Source organism: Parus major, chromosome 8 (assembly GCF_001522545.3).
Source record: "Parus major isolate Abel chromosome 8, Parus_major1.1, whole genome shotgun sequence".
In the NCBI taxonomy this organism is placed as follows: domain Eukaryota; kingdom Metazoa; phylum Chordata; class Aves; order Passeriformes; family Paridae; genus Parus; species Parus major.
The window spans coordinates 30,277,281-30,289,476 of NC_031777.1; the positions used below are offsets into that span (position 1 = coordinate 30,277,281).

At 45.2% G+C, this 12,196-nt stretch overlaps 1 protein-coding gene across 1 annotated transcript in view; it reads left to right on the top strand.

Annotated features, from left to right (window-relative positions):
- Positions 1 to 6: 6 nt before the first annotated feature.
- ANKRD13C (ankyrin repeat domain 13C) overlaps positions 7 to 12,196 on the top strand; it is a gene marked incomplete at its 5' end in the record, with an annotated part of 18,702 nt that continues 6,512 nt past the window's right edge. Inside the window, 9 exons of the mRNA XM_015636310.1 lie at positions 7 to 139; positions 4,097 to 4,138; positions 5,360 to 5,464; positions 6,394 to 6,479; positions 7,445 to 7,490; positions 8,203 to 8,269; positions 9,517 to 9,661; positions 10,375 to 10,506; positions 11,224 to 11,385. Coding sequence (XP_015491796.1) covers positions 7 to 139; positions 4,097 to 4,138; positions 5,360 to 5,464; positions 6,394 to 6,479; positions 7,445 to 7,490; positions 8,203 to 8,269; positions 9,517 to 9,661; positions 10,375 to 10,506; positions 11,224 to 11,385 — 918 coding nt within the window. The remainder of the gene's footprint in view (positions 140 to 4,096; positions 4,139 to 5,359; positions 5,465 to 6,393; positions 6,480 to 7,444; positions 7,491 to 8,202; positions 8,270 to 9,516; positions 9,662 to 10,374; positions 10,507 to 11,223; positions 11,386 to 12,196) is intronic.

The following is a 12,196-nucleotide window of genomic DNA, read 5'->3' on the forward strand; positions in this document are numbered from 1 at the left end:
CACCGCCCGCCGGCCCGGGCCGCCCCCACCGGGCCCGAGCGCGGCCCCTTCCCCGTGCACGAGTGCGTGTTCAAGGGGGACGTGCGGCGGCTCTCGGCGCTCATCCGCACCCAGGGCATCGCCCAGAAGGACAGTCACGGTGAGCGGGACACACCGCGGGATCCGGGGCTCGGGGCCGCGTCCCGGTGGGGCGAGAGATGCGGATGCTGAAGCGGGAAATAAGGAATTCTTAGGGAGTTTTATAAGCGTGTGCGAATCCCCTTTAGGAAGGTCTGTGGACAGGGCATGGAGTGACAGGACGAGGGGGATGGCTTCCACTGAGGACAGGGATAGGTGGGATATTGGGCAGGAATTGTTCCCTGGCAGGGTGGGCAGGCCCTGGCACAGGGTGCCCAGAGCAGCTGGGGCTGCCCCTGGATCCCTGGAAGTGTCCAAGCTTGGATGGGGCTTGGAGCAGCCTGGGATGATGGCACTGGACGAGCTTTAAGGTCCCTTCCAGCCCAAACCATTTGGTAATTCCATGATTTTCATAATATGAATGAGCAGTGTCAGCTCCAGTACAAGCACTGTGCCTCTGACCAGGTGTTGCTCTGTGTCCAAGACCCCACCGTATTTGAAGGATCTCTTCTTTTTTAGGATGTCTGAGCTGTCACCTGTTTGCTTTGAGGGATGCTGAGCAGTTCCTTTGGCTGTTGGCAGAGCAGTTTTTGATATTTCCCCAGGCTACAAAAACCAATCATTTTCTCCCTTTTCTTTTAAATGCTGTGGCTCTGGAGTTTGAGAGAGTTGTTCTCAGCTGCTCCTCTTCAAATGCTCTGTCCACAGCAGTGTCAGTGTCAGAGGTGGAATCTGATCCTTGTGCTGCTCTGAAATTTGTAAATATTGAATGTCACTGCCAGCACACTTCAAAACATTTTAATTTGGGGGATATTTTATACTGTTAACAAATAAATCAGCCTGGGGGATCAGCTTGACCTTCATGGCTAGTTTTAATCTCTATTTTTAATACCAGTTTCGAGAGTAACATGATCCATTTCTGCTGGAGAATTCCAAGTCCCCGTGTGTGGTGTCTGAGAAGTTGTGATAAAGAGGACACTTGTGTTGTGTTTCTGATAAGGAGAAGGGCTGTGCTTAATTGTGGTCTGTAAATTCAAACAGAACACGAAGGTGGAGAATTGCTGGGACTGGTGCAGTGGCAGGAGTTGGGAATTGGGAGTTCCAGCTGTGTCTGTGGTGGCTTTAGGCACTGGAAGGCAGCTGAGGGATGCTTCCAGGCAGGATGGGCAGGAGCGTTCCCTACAACTGGCACAGCGCTTTCCTAAGGGCAGAGTTCCAAATCCAGCTACAGATCTGTTTATCCTGCCACCTTCATTCCAGCAAATCCTGCTAGAATGAAAGCAGCAGACTTGGGGAGGATTTTTCCCACTCGCTCTGTTCCTGCTGCTGCTTCTCCCTGTTGCTCCTCCAGTTCCCCCTTAAGCAACTCAGCAGCAGCAGCAGCTCCAAATCTTTCCTTGAAAGCACTTCCTGATCCCTCTTTGCTGTGCTGTCACCCTCAGTGTGTATCACACGCATTGTTTCCATCCTTTTTTAATCCATATATATAAATCTCTAATATCTCCCTGCCTTTCCAGCTCTGTTTGGAGTTGGGACACTTTGGGGATTTCTGACTCAACATCTTCCTCCAAGTTTTAACATGAACAGTTCAGAAAAGCCCCACAATAAACCTCTTGTCATTCCAAAGGCCTGAGTAACATTTCCCTGTTATTGTTTTCTTCCTGCCTGATTCCATCTGTCACTTGTTTACACACTGGAACTGGGAGTTATTTGGGGGACACTCCAGCTGATGATTTGCTCAGAAATAAGCCAGAGGAATCCTGAGATGTGATAAGAATTGGACAGAGGGAAGAGAGAACTTATTGTTAATAATCCAGGCCTGTTTTAGTGTTGGTTCAGTGTGGGAAAGCCAAATCCTGTGGAATGGGAGACTCCTGCTGTTCTGCTAAAAGCAATTGAGTGTTAATTGAGTGCCTACCCAGCTTCCTAAATTAACCTCCAGATCACTGCCCAGAGGAAGGCCAGTGTCATTATTCCAAAACAATGAGTTTCCTGGGAGAAGCCTGTAGCTACACCTAGTAGATGACTTATAGTTGTATTATAACATGCATTTAAGAACATAAATCCTGAAGCAGACAAATCCTCTTGCTGGGAAACAGCTGGAGAAGAGCCCTGGCTCCCTGTAGGTGTGCAGGTACCTCAAGGGAGGTGTGTTTGAGGTGTGTTTTTGTGCCAGCAGGCCTTGTTTGCCCACCTGCATGTGCCCAGGCAGGATTCCAGGAGCTGCTGGAGCACTGATTTCTTGGGAGAAGGGGCTGTAGCTGTGCTGGGCACTGATGAGGCCTCACTTCCAACAGACCCTGAGGGGCTGCAGCGTGTCCAGGGCAGGGAACGGAGCTGGGAAGGGGCTGGAGAATCCCTGAGGGAGCTGGGAAGGGGCTGGAGAATCCCTGAGGGAGCTGGGAAAGCTCAGCCTGGAGCAAAGGAGGCTCAGGGGAATTTCTGGCTCTGCACAAGTCCCTGGCAGGAGGGGACAGCTGGGGGGAGTCAGGGAACAGGGACAGGACAAGAGGAAATGGCCCCAGGTTGTGTCAGGGGTGAGCCAGGTTGGACACCAGCTGGGATTTCCCCATGGAAAGGGTGGTCAGGCACTGGAACTAACTGCCCAGGGAATTTTGGAGTCCTCATTCCTGGAGGTGTCCAAGGAGGGGCTGGAGGTGGCACTAAGTGCTGGTGATAAGGTGGGAAATGGGCACAGCTTGGACCCAGTGATCCTGGAGGGCTTTTCCACCCTCACTGATCCTGTGATTCCATGATTTTATGAAAATGTTTCCCCTTGGGTCACATAATTTGCATTTCCTGAGCACACAGTGTGGCTCCCTCTCAAACATGTTCCTCAGGAAGGTTATTTCTATCCCTGACCAGAGCCTGGCAGCATCCAGGACTCCCAGTGCTGTGCTGGCTCCCAGATGTTGGAGCAGCTATTAATAGAAGCAGGAGTTTAGCTGGGTTAGTGTATAATGAGCTGGGTTGTGGCTGCCTGGGATCTGCCAGTGTCCTGCAAGGATGACAGGCAGGACACATTGAACAGCCCTGGCAGCCCTTCTTGGGCAAGCAGGGCAGAGTTCCCACCTCCATCCAAAATTCCCTGATGCTGCAGGGTGCTGACTTTTGTGTGGCAGCCTCTTCCAGATGTGCAGCACATCCTCTTCACAGAGCAGGTTCTTTCTGCTGGTAAAATGGGAGTTAGAAAATAACTCTCAACCAAGTGTGTGCGTTAAAATTGCACAAGAAATTTGTTTTCTGGCATTTTTTCTCTTCATTGCTCTAAGAAAGTGTTTAAATCTGCAAAACGCAATTAAATGGAAGAACTTTGCATCTTTAAGCTCCCTAAATAAAGTGTGTCATGAGCCTGGTAGCATCATTAATCCAGGAAAAACATCTCTGGGTGCCTCACAGTGAATATTTAACAACACAAATCTCACCTGTGTCATGAGCATCGCCAGGAAAATGGGGACAGGTTTAAGAGGCTGCTGATCATCTCCAGAGCTTTCTTTGGAAACAACCAAAAGGCAGCTTTGTAGTGAAGTATGCCCAGTACTGTAGTTGTAAAAAATGAGTACTCAGTCTTTGAAAAATTAATAAAATGGGCTGTTAAATTTTTAATCAGTATCATATCTGTGAGTAGCTTTTAACCCAGATATGTCAGGCTGGGAAGGGATCAGACCCTTCAGGCCATGGGGAGCAGTGGAGTTTGGGTTGTGTCTTTCTCAAAGGCACCTCTGGACCTCTTTACCTGGAGTGAGTTTCAAGATATCATTAAAACCCTCTCTTGGCCCATGAAGTGTGTCTCAGCTTATTTATTTTGACAATTACAGTCCACATGGTTGCTTGGAAAAATGTCACTCCTCTGGTGGGTGTTAGTGTGTTAGAGCAGGAATTGGAGTTTTCTGAGGAAGGGATTGCAATGGATTCTGATAACCTTAATTTCTAATTGTTTAATTTTAATCTAATCTCTTATTTCTATGGTTTCTTTTAGGAAATACTCCTTTACATCTTGCTGTGATGTTGGGACATAAAGGTGGGTAGAACCATTTGTTTTGCTACCTCTTCAGTGATCCTGAAGATTTGGGGACAAGGGGAAAAAAGGGGTTTTTTCCATTTTTATGAAAGTGATCTTGTGTTTCAAGCTAGTGAGGTTTTCTGGGAAGAAGATGCCATGTGGATTTGGAGGAGAAGAGTGGGAAAAGAAATCTGAGCTTCATTCCCAAAAGAAATGTTCCCCAAAGAAATCTGAAGCCATTCCCACTTTCCTGTCCCTTCTTGTCCCCAGTCCCCCTCTCCTGGAACCCCTTTAGGCCCTGGCAGGGGCTCTGAGCTCTCCCTGGATCCCTTTTTTCTCCAGGTGAGCACCCCCAGCTCTCCCAGCCTGATTATTGAACTGGAAATGGAATCTGGCTGGTGATTCCAAGCTGATTTGCCTGCTCCCTGCAGAGTGATATTCTTGTGCTGGGCACTGTTTAAGGAACCACGAGAACCCCCTGGTTCTTGGCTGGGTTAGTCAGGGCCTTTGTTTATCCCCACAGGAGACAGTTTATTCAGCAGGGAAGTATCTCTTCCTCCCCAGCCACTCAGCCTGCCACTGACTCACTGCTGCTGCATCTGGAATGACCAGTGCAGTTTCCTGTGGTACCTGTGGCAGGAAAATAACCCAGCAAGTCCCTGTCTTGGTGATGAGACAGCTGGGCCTGCTCCATCACCTGCAGACAGCTCAGGGTGGCTTTAGTGACATGAACTGAGGTTTCCCTGTGGCTGGAGACTGAAGAACCATTTCCAAGGAGCACGTGGGAGCACTGGAACCCTCCTGGTCTCCTTCAATTTCTGTTCCCAGATCCGTGTCCCCGTGATCCCCTCACCCCTTGGAGAGGGATGAAGGCCCTGAGGTGTCTCTCTGGTTTGTGTGTACAGCAGAGAGAGCTGATGTCATACATTAAATATAAATATCCTTCCACAGTGGTGTGTGTATCTGCCATGCAGAAATATTGTAAAAAGCAAAATCCACATAGCAGGAGGGACAGGTCTTCAGTGTTGTATAATTGGTGGCTGATCACCAATTAATTTGAGTGGTAATATTGAACAGGGAAGTGCTGGAAATACTTGCATGAATGGCTTTGTCTGTTAGCATGAGTCAGAATCCAGATATGTGTTTTGATAATCTGTGTAATACCTCTGACATGAATTGCTTTGATAGAGTTTTATTCTGTATCCTTTGCTGTAAATAACTGTGGCTGTTTTGTCCCAGAATGTGCCCACCTGCTTTTAGCCCATAATGCTCCAGTAAAGGTGAAAAACGCTCAGGGATGGAGCCCTCTGGCCGAAGCCATCAGCTATGGAGACAGACAGATGAGTAAGCACCTCTTCATTCATCCCAGTTTGCCAGTTAATCCCAAATTTGGGCTCATTCACAACAGGAAAGCAGAGCTCTCGGGCTGGGCTGTTTTCCCACAGCCCTCTTTCAGCTCTCTGAAGGGTTTCTCTTAATCAGCTGAACATTTTATAAGTGAACATGATCAGGCACATCCATTTCCTTGATAAAAAATTGCACTGGGTTACATAAGCAAACTGTTAACTCTGCTCAGGCTGAGGGGATTGGGAAAGCTCTGCACGAGCTTGTTCTGGGTTTGGATCCAAATGGATCTGAGCTGGGTGCCTTCATCATCTCCATCATCTCCTTGGAGCTGCTCCCTGTGGTCACAGATCAGTTGCCAGTGGGATGTGGCTTTTAGGCTGCACCTCAACAGGCCAGTGGGAAAACTTAATTTATATATTATATATTATTCAGGTATTATTTATTCACCTCAGACATGGAGTAGCAAAAGGAAATTATTCTGCTGCTACTCACTGGTGGATTTGGTGTTGCCATGTGTGGTGGTGCATTCCTATAGCAGAAAACTCATATGTTACATATATAAATGTATTATTAATATATTAATGCACTAGTTTATAATCTACCAACAACATTCTCATGTCAGCTCCTCACTACTGATTTTCTCAGTGGAGTAGATGTTACACATACTCAATATATTTGTACCCAGATATTTACCAATACCTGTGTAAAAACCCTCTTGACATGATTATATAGTTAATTTTACAAACATTTACTGAGGCTTTTCTTCCTGGAGTGATCCGAGCAGGTTAATGTGCAGTTCCTGTAACTGGGATTAATTCCTCAGGTCTGATGAAATGTTCCATTGCACTGTTGGCTTTAAGACCTCAAATAAGACACTCACCTATAATTACCAAACAAACAGAGTTCATGGATTAATTCTTGTGTAGTTTCAGCACTTCTGAGGAAGCTCAAGCAGCAATCCAGGGAAAGTGTTGAAGAGAAGCGACCTCGGTTATTAAAAGCCCTGAAAGAGGTGAGTTGTGCTGACAAAACCAGGTGGGGTGGAAAGCAGTGACTTGTGCTCTGAGTATGGACACTCTGGAAAACTGCCAGGAAGTTTTTTCCATGTTTTTACCCATCTTTCGCTCTTAAAAGTGATCTTGGCTCTGTTTTAAGGGGCCACAGAATTCTGTTTATTTTTGAATAATACTTCCTTTCAACTTCTAGAAATTCAAATAAAATGTTTGTGTAAGACAGACCTGCTCATCATCTTTGCACTCTTAAGGAGTCTCTATTTCATTACATTTTTAAGGTTTTCTTAACTCTTGTATCAAAGAATAATTTCCTGGTCTCTTCAGTCCCCTGATGGAGGAGATTTTTGGTTTCATTCTCCATCAGCATCCAGCAGCCAGTTCCCCTTGGGCACAGTGAAATATTGCTCAATTTAGGGACAGCAATTTGTAGAAATGCAGTTATTTATCAGCAGCTAATTAAATTGTCCCTGTGAAAGCTGAGCTGTGTTGTGATCCCTGAGCACCCTCATGGTGGGGCCAGGAGCTCTGACCTGATGACTTCAGCACATTTCCACAAGGCCAGTGGAAATTGGTGTTTGCAATACTCCTGTCTGAAACTTGACTCATTAATTAATGTATAATTAATTCTAATTCCGTGGGATTGGATCAATCAAAGCAAGCAGAGCCCCACAGGTGTTTTTTAAACACGTGTTTACAATAAGTCTTTTGCAATCCAGGGCTTGATAGTTGAATTAGTATTAAAAAAGTGATGAAAAATGTGAGTTCAAATGAGTTACATCATTTTATCATTATTGATTCTGCTGCAGCTAAAGCCTCAGTGATGTTTAAGTTCAGTACAAATTCAAGTACAACAGCAGAGAAAGTTTTTCTTTGTTTGCCAAACACAACTTCTGCCTGTCTTTCAGCAAATTTTACAGTTATTTAGCCTGAAAAGCTTGTTAACACATTCTTCTTTTCTTCTCAGCTAGGTGACTTCTATCTAGAGCTTCACTGGGATTTTCAAAGTTGGGGTGAGTGCTTTCATGTCCCTTCCCCAGGGAGATAATGCAATCAGCCTGCAGCACACTTGTTCTGCTCTGCTTTGTGCTGGAGCAGTCACAATCCAGAGCTCGAGATCTGAGTCCTGAGGAAAGGACACACAGCTTTTTCCACATTTATTGTTGCTTATTCACTTTTGGAGCTGAATTCTCTCCTCCAGTGACTCAGTAAGGGGGGGGAAGTAGCTCTGTGCTTTAAGATCCTGGGCCATGGAAGGGGGTGGGATGGTCCTTGAGGTCCTTCCCAACCCAAACCAGTCTGGGATTCCATGATTTTATCTGTTTTATTAATTCAGTAATGAATATTAATACTTTGGACCATTTTTATGCTTGTGGCTGTTCTGCTTTAATTGGAGCTGGGCTTTCCCTTGGTGCATTGTATAAACTGTTAAATCCCAGAATTCAAACTGTGAACAGCCACAATTACTAGGATTTTTAAATCTGTGATGGAAATACAAATTCTGTCTGATATTGGAAACAGGGTGTGCAATTACAATTACAAAAAAAAATCAATTTTATCCAATATAAATACCCCTGATGTTGGTTGTGTTTAATTGAGATGATGATGGATAATGCTGCATTTGCATTAAAACACATCCAGGATCAAACTGATGAAACTCTTTTGATGGGAATACTTTGCAGAAGGATCTCAGTGCCCTGATTACCTTTTCTCTCCCTCCTTTAGTGCCTTTACTTTCCCGAATTCTGCCTTCTGATGCATGTAAAATACACAAACAAGGTATAAATATCAGGTGAGTGCTGCTTTTGTTCCCAAGTACTTCTGTGCCAGGGAAAAGCTGAGGGTCTGGCAGAATCCCCCAGGAGCCTGGGCACATCCATGACACAGCACAGTGCCTTGGAACTTCAGGCTCTCTCATTATCTCTTTTGAGCTGAATATAACTTAAATATAGAGCAAGAGCAGTTCAGCTGGATAAGGCTTTATCTACCAGACTTGCCAGTGAAAAACAGGGATTGGATATTTATAACACAATTGCAAATTAATTCCAGTGTTTTGTGGAGAAATGTTGCTGCTCCAGTTTGTAGTTAAAAAAAAATATATAATTTATCTCTTTAAGGTGTTTAATGTGACAAATTCACAAACTCAGTAGGAGGTTTCAGGAGTCTCTCCAAGCTCAGCTTTTCAACTGATTTAGTTTGGAATCAAATGTGTTTTCTGGCATTTTCTTTAGGAAAAAAATTAAAATTTAAAACAAAGAGGGAAGAATATGATCCTGGAGATTCAATCTGTAGAAATTTTTTTTCTATTAAAGGGGCATCTTGGGTGTGTAAAGTGAATTTTTAGGTAAAATTTGAGTCCGGAGCTGTTGGTTTCCTTATCATTTCTGAATGCTCTGCTTGTATGAGGCCTGAACTAAGGGGAAATAGATAAATACAGGTTTTTCATTGGAATCAGAGGCAAATCTATGAGGAGTTTTAATCCTTCACCACTTGAGAGTTGAAGTCACCCAGTTCAGGTTCTTTAACCACCTTTTCAAGAGAAATAAATGCTCTGAAAATACTGGATATGAATGATTACAGAGATCCTTGGCCTGGGCTCCATCCTCTTCCAGTTATTCCCATCTGCAGAAGCATTTCCTTGGTGTTGCTGATGGAGAATGGTAGAAATAGCAATAAAAATAAGTCAAATTTTAAAAAATTAGTTTGTTTCTGAGTCCTCTACCAATTTTGGGTCATGTCCCAGTGTTGTTACTCAGGTCAGTAGGAACCTGCTGAGGAGCTATTTCTCAATATGTAGCACTGAATAAATTCTCTCCCTTTCTTCTCCTCATGCTGGCAGTATTAAATACAATTTTCTGAAGAAAACTTCATAGCAATTTTTTGCTGATTTCTGCATCCAGGCTTCCCTTACAAAATCCTATGAAAACTCAGCCCTTTATGTGTTGTTTTTGCTTTTGAAATTGCACTTTTTTGCTTGAAAGCTGAATTTCCTCCTGTATTTATGGGTCATTTTTGTTAAATTTGGGGTTGTTTTCACAGGCTGGACACAACTCTGATAGACTTTACTGACATGAAGTGCCAACGAGGGGATTTAAGCTTCATTTTTAACGGTGACGCCGCACCCTCCGAATCTTTTGTAGTTTTAGACAATGAGCAAAAAGTTTACCAGCGAATACACCACGAGGTAAAGCTCTGGGAAGGGGGTGGGACACATCCCAGGCTTTTTTGGGAATGTATCAAACAAAATTTGCCTCAGAAACACCCAAAGAACTGCAAACCAAAGGATTTTTTTTTCCCCTCAGTTGTTCCACAGTTGAGCTGTGAAGGTGACATCGAATTTTGTCAGGAAAAGCAGCTTTGAATCCAGATTTCTGGTTGAGAAAAAGCTGGAATGGGAATAGATTAGAAAGATGTGGTTTAAATTATGATGTGCTGCTTTTAATCTTTCTGCTGGCCTTAACTTGGGTGTCCTCAGGTGGCTTTTCAGACCTGTTCCCACTGCTTTGCATCCTTTTAGTTACTCTGTGGCCAGTCCAGCTGGTAACAATGTGAGGGTCTGACTGGCTGGACCCCCTGTAATTAGTCAAGTCTTTAATGACAGCTTTATCCCCCAATCACTTAAGCAGATGAATTATTGCCTGTGGAAAGGGTGTGGCTGCTGAGCTGCTGCATAAATCCCATTGGGATGCTTTATTCACATTAATATTCAAGATTAAACTCTTTGGAAACCATTTGGCCAGAGAGGTTTTATAAAAACCGCTTGAAAATTCAGGAAATGCTGATTCTGGGAAAAGATCCAAAGGACAAGGCTTATGGATTTGTATTTATTGGTGTATCTTTAGAAGAAGCAATTGCTGTTTGGAAGTTGTGCTGAGTATTTTGGAATTTTTCTTCCAGGAATCTGAGATGGAGACAGAAGAGGAGGTTGACATTTTGATGAGCAGTGATATTTACTCTGCCACCTTATCCACCAAATCCATCACGTTCACACGGGCCCAGACCGGGTGGCTCTTCAGGGAGGACAAAACTGTGAGTGGGAGGGAAGCTCAGAGCTGGCTGCTGGGCAGGAGGGAGGAGGGAAGGGCACTGGAAGAGGCACTGGAGCAGATTTCCTGGAGGAGCTGTGGCTGTCCCTGGATCCCTGGAAGTGCCCAGGGCTTGGAGCAGCTTGGGACAGTGGGAGATGTCCCTGCCCCATGGAAGGCAGCTGGAATGGGGTGGGCTTTGAGGTCCCTTCCAACACAAACCAGCCCAGGATTCTGGAAAGAGAGGGTGTTCAGGAAAAAGGAAAAATCCCTCTCCCTGTATCCCTAATTATCACAAGTTCATTCCAGTTGGAATCTCTCTGCTGGACTGCCTTCAGCAGGAAAAACTAGGAAGGAAGATTCTGTGGCTGTTGGGCAGGGGGAGGACAGATTGTACTGGGAATGATTCTGTTCCTGGAGGCTCTGATCCCTGCAGGTTCCAGGGGGTGCAGGAAGGATTCTGTGTGCTCCTGCTGGAGAAAGGCAGGGATGGGAGTGCTCTGGAAAGGGATTTCACTCACATTCTTCAACAATCTCTGTCTTAAAGCTTCCCTTCCTAAGAAGTACCTTTTCCTGCTGGAATTTTGGGATTGCCCATATGGGGGGCTGGGGGAATTCCAGCTCAGTCCCCAGGTTCCCTTAATGCCACTGTTTGATCATCAAGAATCAAAACGTTTTTATTTTACCTTCTGTTATTAATGTCCCGATTCCTTTCGTGCAGGAAAGAGTAGGAAACTTCCTGGCAGATTTCTACTTGGTGAATGGACTTGTGTTGGAATCCAGGAAAAGAAGGGAACATCTCAGTGAGGAGGACATCCTTCGGAATAAAGCGATCATGGAGAGCCTGAGCAAAGGGGGAAACCTCATGGAGCAGAATTTTGAGGTAAAACTGATGAATTCTTCCCAGGACGTGGGAAAATAATCTTGCACACCACTCAGGGTGCAAAATACATAGATAATGTTTTTATTTTCTTTTGATTGGCATAATTTAAAAATCATAAACATGACCCACAAGTGTAATTGTGGTGATGCATTAATGAATTACCCTGATTAATGCACACAGGGAGGGATTTCTGTGGTTACATTGGGTATTCAGCCTTAATTTGTCTCTTAGAAGAGATGAGGGGTTTGGCTGTGGCAAATCACTTCGGATTCTTTCAGACCCAATGTTGATTGTTGGGAATGAAAGGAAAGCCAGAAAGGCAATCGTGTTCCTTTGAGCTTCATTAAAATGGGAGGAAGCCTGTGATTAGCACCAGGAAATCAAGAGCTCTTCAGAACGAGCCAGGCTTCAGCTGGGAACACACACAGAGCTTTTAAAGTGATTAATTTATTTCTGTGTGAGCTGGAGCTGCTGCCTTGGCGCTCAGAGCCCTGAATTAACTCATTATGATGGAGCAGCTCGGCCCAATCCTATAGAAAGTGCCTTTGGGGGACAAGAGCAGGGGCTGGGGTGAGCAGGAGCTGGGATGAGCAGGAATGAGCAGGAGCTGGGATGGAGCAGGAGCTGGGATGAACAGGAATGAGCAGGAGCTGGGATGAGCAGGAACTGGGATGAGCAGGAATGAGCAGGAGCTGGGATGAACAGGGATGAGCAGGAGCTGGGATGGAGCAGGAGCTGGGATGGAGCAGGAGCTGGGATGGAGCAGGAGCTGGGATGGAGCAGGAGCTGGGATGGAGCAGGAGCTGGGATG